General features: G+C 39.7%; 4 protein-coding genes across 5 annotated transcripts; 1 reads left to right on the forward strand and 3 right to left on the reverse strand.

The window, feature by feature from the left end:
• Positions 1-700: 700 nt before the first annotated feature.
• LOC104937411 (hypothetical protein) lies at positions 701-2,892 on the reverse strand. Its single transcript, XM_010753636.3, has 7 exons — positions 2,793-2,892; positions 2,530-2,680; positions 2,312-2,425; positions 2,033-2,177; positions 1,789-1,937; positions 1,559-1,698; positions 701-1,273 (listed from the first exon to the last, which is right to left on the reverse strand). The coding sequence occupies exons 1-7, from the start codon at positions 2,890-2,892 to the stop codon at positions 1,122-1,124; spliced, it is 951 nt and encodes a 316-aa protein (XP_010751938.3). The 3' UTR covers positions 701-1,121.
• A 1,991-nt stretch (positions 2,893-4,883) lies between these two features.
• Positions 4,884-6,742, reverse strand: LOC104936915 (hypothetical protein). The gene is made up of 8 exons (XM_010753012.3): positions 6,710-6,742; positions 6,448-6,566; positions 6,134-6,278; positions 5,917-6,030; positions 5,652-5,796; positions 5,377-5,525; positions 5,163-5,302; positions 4,884-5,067 (listed from the first exon to the last, which is right to left on the reverse strand). Exons 2-8 carry the CDS (start codon positions 6,545-6,547, stop codon positions 4,916-4,918), a joined length of 945 nt encoding a protein of 314 aa, XP_010751314.2. The 5' UTR covers positions 6,548-6,566; positions 6,710-6,742; the 3' UTR covers positions 4,884-4,915.
• Positions 6,743-8,082: 1,340 nt separating this feature from the next.
• On the reverse strand, positions 8,083-9,034 carry nanos2 (nanos homolog 2). Its single transcript, XM_010753005.3, has one exon. It carries the CDS (start codon positions 8,932-8,934, stop codon positions 8,410-8,412), a length of 525 nt encoding a protein of 174 aa, XP_010751307.3. The 5' UTR covers positions 8,935-9,034; the 3' UTR covers positions 8,083-8,409.
• A 2,136-nt stretch (positions 9,035-11,170) lies between these two features.
• kpna1 (karyopherin alpha 1 (importin alpha 5)) lies at positions 11,171-18,146 on the forward strand. 2 transcript variants are annotated; one of them, XM_010752994.3, is made up of 14 exons: positions 11,171-11,276; positions 12,346-12,479; positions 12,656-12,769; positions 12,864-12,963; positions 13,086-13,180; positions 13,392-13,523; positions 13,701-13,789; positions 13,908-14,007; positions 14,202-14,365; positions 14,607-14,685; positions 14,790-14,915; positions 15,024-15,151; positions 15,485-15,660; positions 15,886-18,146. In XM_010752994.3, exons 2-14 carry the CDS (start codon positions 12,354-12,356, stop codon positions 16,071-16,073), a joined length of 1,617 nt encoding a protein of 538 aa, XP_010751296.1. In that variant the 5' UTR covers positions 11,171-11,276; positions 12,346-12,353; the 3' UTR covers positions 16,074-18,146. The 2 variants fall into 2 exon arrangements, with proteins under 2 accessions (XP_010751296.1, XP_010751289.1); XM_010752987.3 differs by lacking the exon at positions 11,171-11,276 and having other exon boundaries at positions 12,324-12,479.
• Positions 18,147-18,346: the final 200 nt, after the last annotated feature.

Below are 18,346 nucleotides of genomic sequence, written 5' to 3' on the forward strand. Positions count from 1 at the left end.
AGGATAAATGTTTAGGACATAATAGAAATGGCTGGATAAATTAAATATCCCTATTTAATCTCTGTCTATACTGCCATATTGCCATATTTATAGTTATACTGATCATTTTGTTTATACTGTGCCATATTGCCTTACTCATACTGTTGTTTCTGTTTATATTGTTCATTCTGTTCATACCGCCATATTTGCCATATTTATATCTTCCAGATTTGCCACTGTCTTTTCTTGGATGTCTTTTAGCTTGTATATATATTTTTATATCTTTATTTTATATTCTTTATATCTTTTACTTATATTTTATCTATTTCATGTTTATTGCTGTTTGCACCAGGGTAAGAGGGAAACGCAATTTCAATTCTCTGTATGTCCTGTACATATGGCAGCATTGATAATAAAGTTGACTTGAACTTCAACTTCAACTTCAACTTCAACTTCAACTTCAACTAATAGCTTTTAGCCCAATAGCTTACATGCGACTCTGTGCCTTATATTATGGAAAACATCTAAATCCCAGTGGCAATATAAAATGACTGTAAGTTCTAATAATATTTGATAAAGTCTATTATTTTAGACTTGGAGTAGCAACACATATCTACCTGACATGTGAAACACCTTCTGAAAAAACTACCCACACTGCTAAAGTGGTATCATGCATGATTCATTTGTACAAACATTTTATTACATTTAAATATGTCAAGATAAGAAAACTACACTTAGCCGTGGAATATAAGTTGGCATTAGATATAAAACAAACACATTGTGAACTCTGGGAAGTGTTTAAAGCATGCGGTCTATAATGTGTGAGGCTACACTGTGTAGTGTTGTAATAATCTCCTTATCAGAGCCTAATGAGTTGTGTTAGCAACCAATATGTTAGAAAAGAGCCATAAAAGGTTCAGAGATCACTCAGCCAAAGTTGAAAAGAATATTACATTATTTAACTATGCAAATGATGCCTGGGTGCATTTTAAATCATACTACATGTGATCAGAATTGAATGAAATCTATCAACATTTACAAAATAAAACATTTGTCCTCACACTTATCAACAAAGTAATACCAAACAACTATTTTCTATGCGATATGGCATCAAATGTCAGTGTGTTACATCACAAAAATGTTTAGCGAAACATCCTTTTCTGCTTCTTTCCAATCTCTTTCGGTTCCATGGCTCCAGGACTGACGTTCGTGTACAGCGGCTGTTTGATGTGTCTCCAAACCACCAACACAATCCGAAAGACAAACAGCACGGAGGCTAAAGCCAGCAGCACAACTAAGAGAAGAAAATCGAGTTAGTGCAACTTTGAACAGATGTTAGTGGTCACCAAGATACATTTTAGTGCAGTAGTTACCCTCATAATATTTCCTCATACACTGGGAGGTAACATTTTAATGAAGTGGAACCAAATTAAATTTGCTTCATTGTGTCTAAATCACTAAAAAAGTCACAATAAGAGGTACAGGGAATCAATCAATCAGTGTGATCTTTACCAGATGATTGCAAAGATTTTCATACACTCATCACATTATTATTGTGGAGAACACTTTAATGTCTTACTAATGAAGATGCCGTTGCGGTTGTTTGATTCAGCATCATAGTTTTTGTCCAGGTTTCCAGTCAGTGCCCAGATCACCACAGGGTAGGTGATGAGGATGTACCGTACATGTTTGTCAAGGACGAGGTTTTCCAAAATAAACCTGTGAAACACGCAGTACAAACACACCACTTCAGAATCTCGCTGATGATTTTGACAGTTACTTAGTACTTTGCAAGTGAAGAGCACTCACCACACAAGCAGCACGGCAGCCAAAATAGAGTACGAGATGGTGGCGGCATCCGTTGGGTCCATTTTTACATTATAAGTCAGGACAATGGTCAGGTTGATTAGTGTTGCGATAGTTGTCCATGTTGTGTATATCATCACACCATTCTGAACCTGCAAATACAGTATCAAAGAGAAAATAATCTGCAAGACTAAAACAAAAACATATGCACTTAGATATGCAAGTACTGTATATTTGTCATACTAACCAGCACACGGTGCAGCCACAGGTCTGCTTTGTGGTATTTCTTGAGCCAGGCTCCATAAGAATGAAGTCCATGACAGGTGAAGCACACCATAGAGTAGTTTGTGCAGATGACCAGGAAGAGAAAAACCAGTGCAGGAATCATCATTCTTTAGAAAGGCACAAGAACAGCAATAAACACACATTTAATTGATAGTTTAAGTTAGGCTTCTATAAATAAATCAATATTATGCACTAAGGCAAGTTCACTTTAGATTGGGACCCATTTAAAGGAGACTCTTACCCTCTGTCCCAAACAAGCAGCCATCCGATATTGAAACACAGGTTGAGGCACCAGCTAATGAAGAATCCATAAGGCAACACTGCAGGGCTGCAGTAAACATAGCCATAACCATTCCTACAAGAAGAAAGAACCACAGTTGATCTTTCAGTCTCAATTTTTTTCAGTCACAATTTTACAATATTTTGAGGATTTGAACAAGAAAATATATAAAATTTGACCGCAACTTTCTGCACAGTCCCGTGAGGATGTAGATAATCATTGCTGTCAGCCAGACGTAGATGACACTCCAGATGTTAAAGGTCCATCCTGAAGGTGTGATCTGGGTGTCAAACACAGCAGACACATTGGCTGTAGTGGTGTCATAAGGACCTAGGGAGAATGGAGAGGAATGTAACATGTTAAACTAATATTTATGATGTCTCAATATGCCCATTCACAATCTACAAGTTCAACAACGTTGGTCAATAAAGCTTTGACTTACCAATTCCAACTACAGACAGCCCATTGAACACTAAACTTATTACATAGCCGACAACAGACACCACTATTGCAGCAAGACGTCCAGGATTATGTTCTCCCATCGTAATCTACTGTGAGAAAAAATAATAAACGTTTTTGTAGTTAGAACACATGCACATAACTACATAGAGCATAGTCTTTGGTACATTTAGCACACTGTATTTTTCTTTTTTACTGAATGAGTAAAAGAAGTAAATGTGTCTCCATCTTTATTGTTGATGACCTGCATTTCAACCTCTGACCTCCCTGAGCTGTGGGCAAGTGATCGTAATCACTCACCTTGTGCATGCATGTACAGAGGCCATTCAAACACTTACACCACCACTCCTATTCACAAATCACTAGCTTTCTAGTAACCTGTTTTGACGACTGTCGCCAGAAAAAAAAGTAGTAGTAGTAAAAGTAAATTATTTTCAGAATAAAACGTTTTAAGGCCTGAAGTAAACTGAAATTCTCCTTGTGTAACCTGAGAAAGAGCCACGTGCCACTGCAGCATGTGGAGTTTCCTCCAAGATAATAAAATATTGGCAGTGAAACATTATCCACAGGATGAAGTCGATAAAGTCAGCCATACCTTTCTAAGTGTGAAGAAGCAGTGTAACTGTGCAGAGGACTGGCGCACTGCCCCATCTTATAGAATAACTGGTTGTGTAAGAGGAAGGTTTACGACCACTCATGTGCGCTTCTTATCTTGTATACATTTCTGCCAGAGTCCATATAGTTGTAGTTATAGTTATGAAACGCATTTGTATTGTGGACTCAATTCTGAATGAATTTAGGTTTGTTTACAATACATTTTCCTACAAACTTGATTTTTGAAATATTTGTCTTATTTGAACAGACATGAAAACAAACACCCTAGAAATTGACATTTGAAATCATGCTGGGATGGAAAAAATGAGATGTGTGAGATGGGAATATTACATTTCTGGGGGGATTTGTGGGGCCGTCTACAGCTAGAACTTCAGTTAAACTTGATATTTCCAACTCACCCCCAGAACACCAGACACACTCGAACCAAAACAAACATGTCTGCCCTCCAACAGCTGTTTATATACAGTGACATTTATGCTGGAAAGGCCAAAGAAGTTTTGTGGACATGGATTTAATGCTGCAGAGGGATTTCTTTTCTCGCCACAGTTCATTCACATGACAAACCATTGCTCGTTTTTGTTTATTTATGTAAACCGCAGATGAAACATGAGAAACATCATCAGTCGCCTATGTCAGTCACAAACATAAAACATGTTTAAAAAATCTTTCTCCTCTGACAGTGATATTATTTGACTCTTTACATAATTACACACTGTATGATTTTATCTGTCGAGTATCAACACAAAATGACCCAGACACTTTTAATAAACAGCTCAACACAAACCCATTTTTTAAAATTTAATTATATTTGTTGTTGTTTCATTCTTCTTCTCCTTCAAGTCTGTGTTTTACATATACTGCTATATTCTTCCTGCAAAGCATTTGCTATAATCACTCTTGCTTGTGCCACGTGAATAAACTCACTCGTGTTCTCATTCATGTTTGTTTCTTTTCAGTGTGATTGATTTCTTGTGAGCCTCTTAACAGACCACACAGTATACAGTTACATTTCTATGGTGTTAAGTACCAAAGCAAAGAGGAAGAAGAAGATGTTGGGAGAGAGATTATTACAAATCTAAGGAAAACCCATAAAAATATGACACCTCACTCATCCGCTTTCTTATTTAAGCAGTCTTTATTTTGTCTTACTCAAGAAAGGACATTATTATACTATTTAGTTGTAGGATTTGTTATCTTGTCTCATATGTAATCCTTCAAGAAATGCATAAGATTGAGATGAAACAATATTTATTTTTAACATTACACAAAGCAAGAGTCAAAATGCATGAAAATTATTTATATTTATATGAAAAATACAGAAAAATAATAACGAATTAAGTATGTTATTCCTTTATATACAATGCATGGTGCCTTCTTTAGTGTCACATCACAAATTACAAAATATACAAAGCAGTTAGAAATACATCTCATACATAAATATGCTGTATGTGTACAAAAATTTTATTAAAAACAATAAAACATTCAACACTCTCACTTAAATATCTTTTTCTGATTCGCAGCAGTCTCCATCGGAGACATGTCGTCTGGGTTGACGTCTTTGAAAAATGGCTTTTTGACGTGCTTCCAGATGACCAGCACTACCCGTGAGACAAACAGGGTGCAGGCTACAGCCAACTGTGCAGCTATAGTGGAAAGAAAATATCAGATGGAAACATTTGTAATGTGACTGATCTCCATGAGATTTATTAACAGTTTTACAGTTTTTTCAGTTCCTCACCAATGAAGATGTTATTGCGAGTAGGAGCTGCAGCGTCATAGTTTTTCGTGAAAACACCGGTCAGTGCCCAGATCACAGCAGGATAAATGGTGAGAATGTACCTCACATGTTTGTCAAGGACAGAGTTTTCCAGGATGAACCTGTGAGAGCAAACAAATCAACTTTTTTATGAACTTATCAAAGCAAAAATGTCGTTCCTCTAATTTGAACTTACCACACAAACAACACCACAGTCAAGACAGAGAGTGCAAGGGTGCCTGCATCCGTCTGGGACATGTTTCCATCATTAGTCAGCACAATAGTCAGGTTAACTAGGGATGCAATGGTTGTCCATGTTGCATATATGGCAATACCATTCTGAACCTGTAATAGACACAACATTAAAGACTTAGACGCAGAGACATATGCAGGATATCTCTCAAAAATAGAACATTACTTATGATATTAGCTCAAACAAACATAAACTTGCAATTGAGTTTCCAAACTAACCAACACACGGTGGAGCCACAGGTCTACTTTGTGGTATTTGTTGAGCCAGGCTCCATAGTTGTGGAGACCATAGCATGAGAAGAATATCATGATGTAGTTAGTCAAAGCGATTAGGATGAGGAAAGCCAGCGCAGCGGGCATCAACCTTTGAAAAGAATGAAAAACATTAGAACGTTAGAAATAAAGCATTTCAGTAGTGTGGATTTACTGCAATGAGGATAAGACTGATTTTAGTTGAAAATCACATTTAAAGGTCCCATCTTACCTTCTGTCCCACAGGAACAACCATCCAGTGTTGAGACCCAGATTCAAGCACCAAGTCACAAAGAATCCATGTGGCAAAATAGCAGGGCTGCAGTAGACGTAACCATAGGCATTCCTAAAGAAATCACAGAAGTGAATGTATACTTCAGCATACCATCTAGGGAGCAAAGATTATTATTATTTATTAATGCAGCTGTTTGAGGGTTGAATTGACATACTTCCTACAGGTTCCAGACAAGACAAAGGCCAACACTAAAGCCAGAAAGATGTAAATGATCGTCCAAATGCTGAAAGTCCACCCTGATGGTGTGATCTGGGTCACAAACTCTTCTGATGTGTTCCCAGTGGATGCCAAAAACGGATCTGCGGGACAGAAATTCAGAAATAAGAAAAGAAAAATCGCAGGAACTGAACGGATACAGTGCACATTAAAAAATATTGTAAGAATTTATTTTGGCACACTGGAAAAGTCAAAGGATTATACTTTATTTAAATAACTAAATCTTATGATAAAAAAAGTATCAAAACTTACATATTCCCGGCGCTGCCAGAGCAGAGAACACCATAGTGACGATGAAGACAAGCAATGCCAACAATATGGCAATGATGAGGCTAATGTTGTGTTTTGCCATTGTGGATAAGTCAACTTATCTACAGTAAAAACACAAATAAAATGAATTAAAACACACATTATATAGTAAAAACAAAACAAGATATAAGGTTCTGCCGATACTAAGTTGATCATTTATTCTTAAGCTCAGCACCAGGATGAATAAAAAAAGCCTTCGACATACCTGTGAGTTCTTGAATGAAAGCAGGACAAAGACTGCTGCTGCTGAGGGGCTTTTATTGCATGAAAAGGTGCCGGTTGTGTAACTGCGAGGCTTTTATAACCCCTCAGCACGTGTATGTGTTTGAAACTTATATCACCAAAGTTTGCGGACTTTCACATTGTACTCTTTGTTTTGAAACGATGAATCTGTCAGTCACTTAAGATTAATGATTCCCTGTTTTATAACTGAGTGCCATTCTTATAAACATCTGTAACAGTGAGACTTTGACCCAGTTGTTATGTTTGGTAACAGGTGTTTATCAGCCAATCACATCAGTTTGTGGCCCAGCAGGTGAGACCAGAGTTTAACCATTTTGGCCCGCTTCCAACTGGAGAAAATGTAGTATGGACAAAGAGGTCGTGTAAGGTCTGTATGTGGAAATACACACTGCTATTTCTACATGTAAGTGACAACAAAAAAAGGAATTAACATGAGCAGAGAGTAAACAAACCCTGAAGTCATGGGTGGATTATTAGACAATAGGCAAAGACATGTAGAAAAGTATTACAACTTTCACTGGAATTAAGAATCTGAATATTTCTCCAAGCCGTGCAACTCACTCTAATCATTCATCTCTGTTCATCTGCTGACAAGTTGACACTCAAGGGGTCGAAGATCATGCGTGTTTCACAGTATGTCACAGATTCTGAATCTTTTAATGATACTATGAATTGTAGATGGTGAAATCCTTAAATGAACTGAAATCAAGCGTTGAGAAACATTCTTAAACTTTTGGACTATTTGGTGGTGAACGTCGGCCCCATACTTGCGAACGACTGACCCTTATGAAGATGCCCCTTCTATGAAACCATCACCTGTTACTACTTAACTTGTGAAGAGTTCCAAACATGTTTCTAAGTATTAAACAGCTTTTCCAGTCTTTTAAGTTAAGTTCATTTTGAATATACCTTTTTTTTTACTGTATTTAATTGGATTTTAAGGTTTTCAATCATATGCTACTTTATGCTTCTCCAACACATTTCAGAGAAAAATATGTTTTTATTCATGAAGCTGGTGACTAGTAAAATAGCATGAATTTGTAAAATAAATAAATAAAAATGCATAAATCTCAGCAGTAGATTAAAACTGGAATATGATCAAGTCTAATCATTATCATTTCTTAACATTTAGCTCATCTTTATGGCATTAATTCTTATTATCAATTAATAAAATTTACCAGTAATGTGTATCTTTTGTAACATTCACAAAGTATATATGTTTTTTTAATACCTTATATTTTAGTTTCAACTAAAGTTTCAAATATTCCAACAACAGAAACTGAACTTTTATCTGAAGTGATTCAGTTTTCAACCTCAAGCAAACCACAACAAGGAAACTTTCTCCATGTTTATTGTTAATGTGTACAAGAAGACAGATTTTGTTTTGCAATTTCCAAAATGTAAGTTGTTTTTTTTTTATACAGGTTTGAAAACATGTTTTTGTTAAAACAAGTTCGTGATGAAACTTATCTGCCCACTGCAGAGCAGAGTAACAGCAACACGTTAATGCAAAAACAACCTCAAACATGTAACAAACACTTGGATTAACAAACATTTAGGGAACCTTCAACAGTCTGTGCAAACATGAACACATTGAACACACCTCTTGATAATTATGTACAGTCCTTCCAGTCTCATCAGTCTTTCAGTGTCCACTATCAGCTACCAGAAGCTGGACTTTGGCAGCTTCCTTGCAACCTCCCGTTGTTGCTGCGCCTGCGGGCAGTACCGGCGTGTGTGAGCGTGGTCCCCGGTGGCTTTACAGATGGGGCAGGTGTAGCTCCAGAGGATGGGGCAGATGACTTTCCCGTCGTCTGACTTCAGCCTGTGTGACCGGTACACCCTTGCAGACTCCCCGTTCTGCTTACAGAAGCGGCAGAAGTATGAAGAAGTGCCGCTGCAGCTGTTGTCCGACAAGCTGCTGACTGAACTGGTTTCTCCGGAGCTCTTGTAGTCCTCCCGCGGACAGGTCCTGATGTGGCTCCGACGCGCTGCTCTTGCAGCTGCTGCTGCTGCTGCTGCATCATTTTTCCTGGTCCCACCTGTATCTCCGTGGTCCCCATCAGGCCTGTCGCACAGCCTCCTCAGCAGTCTACCCAGGTTCATGTAGTCATGCCACATGTCAAAACAGTCCCCATCAGAGAGGAGGGAGCTCTGGACCCTGACTTGTCTTTTCATTGTTGTCATCTTTAGAGGATAGATTGCGCAGAGTTTGTGCGTGCGTTGATGGTGCGTCTCATATTTATAGATGTCTAAAACGTGATGTTTGGTTCTTATAGGCTGTAGGCAGATGGATGGCAGGTGTCTGAAGGGGGGAAAAAAACACTATTTTGCAGGTTGGATGGTTTTCTTTCATCTCAAAAGTCATTGGGGCGCACGACTGTCGCGTGGCGTTATTATAGTCCAAATGATCAGGAAAAAAAACATGAAATGCACTCATCTGCTATCACAGATTTTTATTGTTTCATTGGGTTATTTTATTACATTCAAAACACAGACTCATGAGTGACAACACAGACAACAAAGTATTACACTGAATTGAATAAAATAAAGGAAAATAAACAAGACAGACTCTCTCTCTCTCTCTCTCTCTGTCTCTCGTTCTGTGTGTGTGTGTGTGTGTGTGTGTGTGTGTGTGTGTGTGTGTGTGTGTGTGTGTGTGTGTGTGTGTGTGCGCGTGTGTGTGTGTGTCAGGTGCAAACAGTGCACCTGCTGTGTATTAAGTGCTAAAAGGTCAGACAGAGTTAATGCAATTATTAGACTTGATCGTCAGCAATAGTTACCCGCACAAGAAAATCTGACCTGACCTTGAGATGAATATATATGTATATAATTTATAGTATGCAAGAATTAAGTGTGGAAAGGTTCCTCTGAGGAAGAGGAACGTGTACATCTCCAAGTTTTTATCTAAATTAGTTGCCGTTTGTTTGTTGTGAAAATGTTTGTAACAACTCCTGGGTGCAAAGATAAAAACAATGAAACGTGCTACACAGATATTACACTTCTATCATCTGTCCGCTTGTTTCCATACATCATTATGATGATGATAATGAAGAGAAGTGGATATTATTGTGTCGACAATGGTTATTATGATGATTTTGAAGTCTTGTTGTGTTTGCTGTCATTGCTGCAGGTCGTGTGTTCAGGTGAACTTCTCTCATACCTGTTCCTGTTCGTGTGTGTGGCCGCACAGACGCGTCCGTCTGATGACCACCGGCGCCAGAGCGTGCCTAGTCCACTTAGAGACAGCAGGCTATCACTGTTAATGGTTCATACAACTTTACCTCAAACTCACACACCTGTACATACTGAGGGGCCCGACGGCTGCACTCAATCCTCCTTGAAGTAACTACACAGTTATCCCCAGCAGCAGCAGCAGCAGCATCAGCATCCAACCTTGTCTGTAATCATCCAACCTTGTCTGTTTCTGACATCATGCATGTTATTATACTCTTATATCCATTGTGCAAAATGGAAAAACTCTAAACCTTCTCATTCTTGTTTTAATAATGAATTCAAGATATTTTTTTCATCACTTAAAAGGCTAAACAACAAGTATGCCCAAAAAAAATTGAACCTAAATATTTCTCGTCTCCTACTTTTCTAAATCATAATTAAATTTAAATTACCTTTCGCTGCTCTGCTCTTTATTAGATTAGATTAGATTAGATTAGATTAGATTAGATTAGATTAGATTAGATTAGATTAGATTAGATTATACTTTATTTATCCCACAACAGGGAAATTCACTTGTTACAGCAGCCGAAAGTGTAATATACTACAGAAGTAGAATCAAATAAAAGGGCAAAAACCCACAGAAATTAAACAGACAGAAATATCTATAACCTACACAATAAACACGAAAAACAATCAAACATTCAAAACAGACAAGTACTGGGGATAAAAGTGGCATGATATATAAAAAGAGTAATGTAATGTAAAGTGACCATAGTGTAAGAAATATTGCAAAGGAAAGTGACCATAATATAAATAACATTACAAAAGTAAGTAAGTGACCACGGTATAAATAATAACCGCAGGGTATAAATGAATTAAAAAAGAAGAATGTATGCCTGTATTTAATTTATTTGCCTCTATTTTATTTGTTCTTGTGTTTTTTTTTTGTTGTTGAATGATTCCCCTATTTGTTTGTTTGCACTCAACACTGTACTATTTTTCTCTCTGGTATTGCTGATATTATTGTCCTCTTTGAGAGTTTGTATTTTGGTATTTTGCCTAATAAAAAAAAAATATCCACACAGCCACCGCAGTGTTGCTGAACAGTTTAGTTAGTCACATATGTGTTGACAGGCACATGTTGAGTGTTTAACAGCTGTGTTTTTTTTACAAAGCAGATGCAGCGCGTGGGTGCGGCGGAGTGTAAATAGTGGGCGGGGGGACGAAAGAGGGGGGGGGGGGGGGAGAGTGCGCTTAATATCACGCATGCGCAGTACTATTATACCGGCGACGGCTGTACATACAAACGGTGGCCTAGCGCATAAGAGGGATTACAGAGCCCGATCTGACAGGTCAGTTCAAAAACAATAACATGTGTGCGCCTTATGAACGCGTTATAACCGGGCGGCTTTGCGTGTTTCGTGATATCAACGACGTGTGGATAAATGTCGGGCTGTCGCGTGAGCGTAACGTTAGGTTTGCATTCTCAGAGCTAACGGCTAGTTAGCCCGCGAGCTATATTGTGCTAACAACGGCTATGACATTAGCAGAGCACCAAAGTGTCCCGGTGATTTATTATTATTATGTTTTATATTTATATATATGTATGTATTTGTGCCGGTTTTGTTTAATCGATAAGTACAAACAACACTCCGAATCAATTAGGTAATAACATTATTCGGCCGTTTATTAATCATCACGCATAAAGCTAACCTAACCTCAGATGCCCCCGTTTGTGTTGAACTGTGTTTGCAGAGGAGACTGATGATGATGATGATGATGATGATGATGATGATGATGATGCTCCATTTAGTTACGAAACTACGGCTGAAGTTTCAAAATGACTGGAGCTGCTTCAGTCAGGGGCTGTCTGGTGTGAGACACATGCTAACTATTAATACACTTTGTCTAAAGACACTTATTATTATGCTTTTAGGTGGTTATGAAATGGGATTTTTGTTCAATTAGATATACTTTATTCATCCCACCATGGGGAAATGTACTTGTTACAGCAGCAGAGGAAAGTGTAAAAAAGTAGGAAGGGCAAAAACAGACAGAAATATCTATAACCTGCACAATAAACACGAAAAACAATCAACCTTCAAAACAGACAAGTACTGAGGATAAAAGTGCCATGATGTATAAAAAGAGTATTGTAATGTAAAGTGACCATAGTGTAAGAAATATTGCAAAGAAAGTGACCATGATACAAATAATAATATTATTGCAAGAGTAGTGACTATAATATAAATAATATTACAAACCATGATATAAATAATAACTAATATCTAAAGATACATACATATATTATTATTATTATACTTTTAGGTGGTTATAAAATGGGATTTTGTTAAAGAGATTTTCTCCAAACCTCTATCCCAAGTCTGTCGACTCATTGTATGTGTTTCTGCATCTTGCCAGGCTACACGATGAGTCAGGGTAAGGAAAATGCACGACTCAAGAGCTACAAGAACAAGTCCCTCAACACAGATGAGATGAGAAGAAGGAGGGAAGAGGAAGGCCTGCAGCTCCGTAAACAGAAGAAGGATGAACAGGTATCGGCGCTGCACCTCAGCTTTACTGAGCATCGCAACACACAAACATTGCTAAAGATGAGTAAAATAAGTCCTGGTGTAAACTTGGACCCGTGCTGTATTCCTAGCAGTGTAATTGTAAAGAGGAAAGACACACAGAAACTAATTTAACTGTTTGTTTAAATATTCGATTGCAGCTTTTTAAGAGGAGGAATGTTGCCACAGTGGAGGATGATAGCGTCCCGGAGGATGATGGAATGGCTGATAGCGGCTACCTGGAGTCCCAGGCGAACAACATGGACCCACTCATGGTAAAAAAGAGAGACATTCATTGGTGATACTAATAAAAAAATACATTCACAACCTGTCTGTGTTGTATTAAGTCTGCATCTTTGTGCTCACCAGGGTGGGGTGATCTCTGAAGATATGACTCAAATGATCTTCTCCAGCTCGCCTGAGCAGCAGCTAATAGGCACCCAGCGCTTTAGGAAACTCCTTTCTAAAGGTAAGGGAGCGGTAGATGGTCAGTTTTCTTTAACAAAAATATTCTTCTTTTGTTGTGTCAATATTTAAATCTACTAGTAACAAGATAACTCCTGTATTCATTCTACTGTATGTCTCACACAGAACCCAACCCACCCATTGATGAAGTCATTGCCACTGCAGGGGTGGTGGAGCGCTTTGTTGAGTTCCTCAAGAGGAGAGAAAACTGCACGTTGCAGGTACATTTTCTCAGGATGTCTTCGTAACAGTGCAGGTGTGCACAAGCTGACTAAGCTCGGGAGGCTCGAATCTGCTTTGTTTTTGTTTTTTTAATCTTGCAGTGTTATGACCAATGAATATCAAGGGCTGCACGTGCTATGTGTGTGTGTGTGGTGCAGGTAGAGAAACATATTTAACCTGATCGGTATTATATTTTTAATATTGTTTCAGTTTGAGGCTGCATGGGTGCTGACCAACATTGCATCAGGTACATCCCACCAGACTCGGGTGGTGATTCAGGCTGGAGCTGTGCCCATTTTCATAGAGATGCTCAGCTCGGATTTCGAGGACGTACAGGAACAGGTAAGGAGGATTCAGGCATTGGTTTAACTTATTTTATTTCCATTATAACTTTGATGTAAATAACAGCATATGTGTAGTAACCTGCCTAGTGGAATAAAACATAGTTGTGTCGTCATAACATTTCGTGGATTTTAATCTTGTCTATAGACTGACCTGAATAATTGCTTTCCCCCCCAGGCAGTGTGGGCCTTGGGAAACATAGCAGGAGATAGCACAGAATGCAGAGACTTTGTCATAGACTGCAACATCCTGCCTTCCCTGGTGCAGTAAGTAGCAACTCTGTGTCACATCGCTTTGGTTTCCTCCTAAATCTTCTTATTACACTTGAAAATAAAGAGCAGGTGCAACTTTGATCCTGTATCCTTGGTGAAACTCCTTTTGCAGGTTGTTGGCCAAACAGAACCGTCTTACAATGATGAGGAATGCAGTGTGGGCGCTCTCAAACCTGTGCAGAGGAAAGAACCCACCTCCGGACTTCACTAAGGTAATTTGCCAAGATAAACATGTCACTATGGCAACAGCACACGTCTCACATTGCTCAAGTACATCATATCTCACATTTCAAGGTCACAAGCATGTATGAAGTTACTTATCTAACCTGTAAAACGGTCACCTCCACTGAACTTAACATGTTTCCTCCAACCACTTCCTTTTATCCTACTTTTTTTCCCCCTTTAGGTGTCCCCGTGTCTCAGTGTGCTGTCTTGGCTGTTGTTTGTCAATGACACAGACATCCTGGCTGATGCATGCTGGGCACTCTCCTACTTATCTGATGGCCCCAATGACAAAATCCAGGCTGTTATTGACTCTGGAGTCTGTCGCAGGCTGGTGGAGTTGCTGATGTAAGGCGTTAAACACACACTCTATACTTTTAGAATGTAAAAGATTACACAACTCAGATGTTTAATAGTGGAGAAGAGCTGTGACACAAGTCAACACCACGACATTGGTTGTGAGTGTTTCCCAGACAGTGTTTAGTCTAATGTCTAATTATTGCTACAGTCATGAATCTGGAGGGCAAACATTTCCATATCAGTTTGAAGCCTCGGAAACATTCATTCATTACAATTCTGTTTGTTCCAGGCACTCTGATTATAAGGTGGTATCCCCTGCACTGCGAGCTGTTGGGAACATAGTCACTGGAGATGATCTACAGACACAGGTAATGGCATGCGCACACACATGTTGTACTTACCCAGGAGGTAATTAAACACTTACAGATGAATATTTTCTGACTTTGTGTGTGTAATTTGTGTGGTTGCCTAGGTGATCCTGAACTGTTCAGCACTGCAGTCCCTACTTCACCTCCTGAGTAGCCCCAAGGAGTCCATCAAGAAGGAAGCCTGCTGGACGATCTCCAACATCACTGCAGGGAACCGAGCACAAATACAGGTGTGTGTACGTCTATGTGACGTCCCACAGAACAACCTGGAACGTGTTTGTTTCTTATATAGTATTTCCTCATCTAATGAAGTTTTTTTCCCTCCTCCCTTTTTGTAGATGGTGATAGACGCAGCTCTGCTGCCTCCTCTCATCGCTATCCTGCAGGTAGCAGAGTTTCGCACAAGGAAGGAGGCAGCCTGGGCCATCACCAATGCCACCTCGGGGGGCTCTGCAGAGCAAATTAGGTGAGGCTATTGACCCAGTTTAACATATATTATACAACCAGTGTTTACAGTACTGTATCCAAGGTCTCACATCCATTGATCTGTGGCTTGGTCCTCTCAAATGGATGACATTTTAAGAGCAGATATAATAGTGTTAGCATAAATAAATGTGAATTAGGTGCTAGTAAATGAGCCGGTGTAGTAATGACTGTGTTGTAGTATCTCTTTTAATATTTAACTATTGATTGACACTTTCGATCTCCCGTTAAGCCAATTAAAATCACCCTTACGCTTCGAATGGGTAATTAATGTTCTGTTCTGTCTGCGTGTGTGTGTGTGTACTGCCCCCTCCAGGCACCTAGTGGATCTCGGCTGCATAAAACCTCTGTGTGACCTGCTCACACTCATGGATTCCAAAATAGTTCAGGTGGCTCTAAATGGCCTGGAGAACATCCTGCGACTGGGAGAACTGGAGGCCAAGAGGGGAGGGGGCATCAACCCTTACTGTGCACTCATTGAAGAGGCTTATGGTAGGTGTATTGGCGCATATTTAAAACAATTAGGCATGCTTCTCAGCATGTGGAAAATGAGCAGTTATTGTCTAATAGTTTTGTGTATAATGCAACTTACACAAACGACAAATAATGGCCATCAAATCCAAAAAAGATATTCAATTTGCAACATTTGAAACCTTTTAATTGCTGGCAGTTAATTATCTGTAGTAGTTTAATTATTGATCACTATATTCTCCTCAGGTCTGGACAAGTTGGAGTTCCTGCAGGGTCACGGAAACCAGGAAATCTACCAGAAAGCCTTTGACCTGATCGAGCGCTACTTCAGCACTGAAGACGAGGACCCGTCTCTGGCTCCCGCCGTCGATCTGCAGCAGCAGCAGTTCCTCTTCCAGCAGTGCGAGGCCCCGATGGAAGGCTTCCAGCTATAATGCTAAACCCTTCCCTCCCTCCGTGCTCCACCTTCATCCTCACCTCTGCTCATTTCTCTCACTCTCTGCCCACTGCCACGATCTAGGGTTGCGACAAACCCTCGGCTCCCCTCGTACCCTTTTCCCCTTCTCATCGTCAGAGAGGTTGATTTAATCATTATCATGATTATGAAAAATGTAACATTTACGCGAGCACTTGTGCGTGCGCGCGTACGTACGTCCAACGTGGGTCGAGTTAGTTCTGCAGTCTTGTCAGCCAGTTTGTGAAGGTTTCACTCATCATTCCGTCTTGCGCTGAGCTCATCTCTGCGCCTGAAGCCCACCCACCGTTTCCCGTTTTTTTTCCCCCACTAGCACATTGTCCCTAGTAACACCACCCCCCCGTCTAACTTTTTGGATTTCCTCCTTGGCTCATCCCAGATTAAAAAGCACCTCTCCATGTTCCCGTCGGATTGCCAGTCCCCACATCTGATTTTAAGCGAGAGTTTGTAGGACTGCACTGCTTGTCTGATTGAAGCATTAATGACTCGCAAGACAGACAAACATGGACGTGATTTTTACCTCCCCCCCCCTTCCACACACACGCACACACACACACACACACACACTTAGAGAAGAATGATCTAACCTAAACACTGGACTGACTATAAGACGCTGACCACATGTTTGACTGTGGTCTTTGGACTGAACTGCCCACAGCGGGGCCATGTGGCCAGTCCCAACCCAAGGACTCATCTGACCTCTACGAAAGGCACTTAATCGACTCAAAAATGGAGGTTGAATTCCCTCACCTCCTCTCTCCGGCCATTGGACAAGTGACCACAGATGGACAAATTAGAAACTTGACTGTGTCGCTGAGGGGTGGAGCTTGTCAGTGACAAACCAGGCTGCTTGCGTTCCCTCCTGGATCTCATATCATGCATTCCTTTATCCAGTAATGGGACTTTTCCATCTGCACAGGCTCCATCCTGAAGAATTTAGACTGCCTCCCGCCTCTGGTGTGATGTGAATAACCCCATGGAACCATGGGAATTGGAGTCTTCCCTCGCACTGAGACAATTGGACAGACTTGGACAAGACAAAACAGACTATTTAACCCTGGAATCTGTCCAGCAGCAGACCAGCGGGAATTTTTATTATCTTACCATAATTTCATTTCATTTGCAGCACTTTAGTTCAGGACTGACGCCTGCTCTTTGAGAATATACCGTAGTTTTTACATTAACTATTTAATTGGTTGATGACACGGCTCTTCCCTCCTCAGGAAGCGAGGAGTAAGGAGGTATGGTCTGAAATCCTCGGTCAACTTCTGGTATGACAAGGATCACAATGTACTTCACTGTTTACCCTTCCCACAAAAGGGACTCAAGCAGATTGTGGACTGGAACTGTTAGCACACTAATTACAATCAGTTGATCATGATGCCTCAGCAAAGCTAGAAGAACTTTATTGTGACAAAGTAAACGAGAGTCTTTAGAGAATTGTCTGTTTAGCTTTGAGCAGTCTAAAACACGACTTTCCAACACATGTTCAGGTAGTATTTTCCAATTTGATCATGCCAAATCATCGACACATTTATCAGCTATTGGGTCTGAAGTTGGTCCTTTTTTTTAAAAAAAAAACTAAATCTTTAGTTGGGATTAGCATCTGTCATGTTGCTGATGGTGCCATAATCTTTATTCTACAGAAATCCTTCCAGATCATTTCAACAAAAATCCAGATTAAAACTTGAAAATACTGGTGATCACCTTAGTTAGCAGAACTGAATGTTTGTTTACCAAGTCCTCTTTACATTGCTTACTTTTGTCAAAGTCTCCGCAAGAGATGACCAGCTCTACATGTTAATTACTTGTTTGTTGTACTGAGTTTGTGCAGCTGTCCCCTGTTATGCCATTTGCATAAAAGCTGTTTCATGAACCACGGTCTAACTGAATCAGTTTCATTGTAGTTAGTGTGATCTAATTACTGTCATACAGCTGAAGAAGTCAAATTATGACGGATGTTATCATTAGAAATTCACAGATTTTCAGGGGCTCTTTGTATATATGTAAATAAAGCCCCCCCCAAACCATACACACATTTCATATTTACACATGAATATATGCATACCTATGTTTTTAATTATTTTACAATCGCCTGGAAATAAGAGTCATTGTGTTTTTGCTTGAGAAGGAGCCTTTTATGCCTACAGATGCCGCAGGTCCTCTTCTGAAGGAGTTGGCCATGTGGCCCAGAACAGATCCAACTGAACACAGATGAGGCGAGGCGGTTGC

This window comes from Larimichthys crocea, chromosome XXIII, assembly GCF_000972845.2.
Source record: "Larimichthys crocea isolate SSNF chromosome XXIII, L_crocea_2.0, whole genome shotgun sequence".
Taxonomy (NCBI): domain Eukaryota; kingdom Metazoa; phylum Chordata; class Actinopteri; family Sciaenidae; genus Larimichthys; species Larimichthys crocea.

What these genes read in the sequence shown, in the direction of transcription:
- LOC104937411 (XM_010753636.3), bottom strand. Translation starts at nt 2,892, where the DNA reads ATGGGAGAACATAATCCTGGACGTCTTGCTGCAATAGTGGTGTCTGTT. An exon ending in GCTGTCTGTAGTTGGAATTG is followed by an intron (nt 2,681 to 2,792) that starts GTAAGTCAAAGC and finishes CATTCTCCCTAG; the next exon opens with GTCCTTATGACACCACTACA. An exon ending in GGACTGTGCAGAAAGTTGCG is followed by an intron (nt 2,426 to 2,529) that starts GTCAAATTTTAT and finishes TTCTTCTTGTAG; the next exon opens with GAATGGTTATGGCTATGTTT.
- LOC104936915 (XM_010753012.3), bottom strand. Translation starts at nt 6,547, where the DNA reads ATGGCAAAACACAACATTAGCCTCATCATTGCCATATTGTTGGCATTG. An exon ending in TTGTCTGGAACCTGTAGGAA is followed by an intron (nt 6,031 to 6,133) that starts GTATGTCAATTC and finishes TGATTTCTTTAG; the next exon opens with GAATGCCTATGGTTACGTCT. An exon ending in TTGTTCCTGTGGGACAGAAG is followed by an intron (nt 5,797 to 5,916) that starts GTAAGATGGGAC and finishes TTCTTTTCAAAG; the next exon opens with GTTGATGCCCGCTGCGCTGG.
- nanos2 (XM_010753005.3), bottom strand. Translation starts at nt 8,934, where the DNA reads ATGACAACAATGAAAAGACAAGTCAGGGTCCAGAGCTCCCTCCTCTCT.
- kpna1 (XM_010752987.3), top strand. Translation starts at nt 12,324, where the DNA reads ATGTGTTTCTGCATCTTGCCAGGCTACACGATGAGTCAGGGTAAGGAA. An exon ending in AACAGAAGAAGGATGAACAG is followed by an intron (nt 12,480 to 12,655) that starts GTATCGGCGCTG and finishes ATTCGATTGCAG; the next exon opens with CTTTTTAAGAGGAGGAATGT. An exon ending in ATCCTGCCTTCCCTGGTGCA is followed by an intron (nt 13,790 to 13,907) that starts GTAAGTAGCAAC and finishes CTCCTTTTGCAG; the next exon opens with GTTGTTGGCCAAACAGAACC.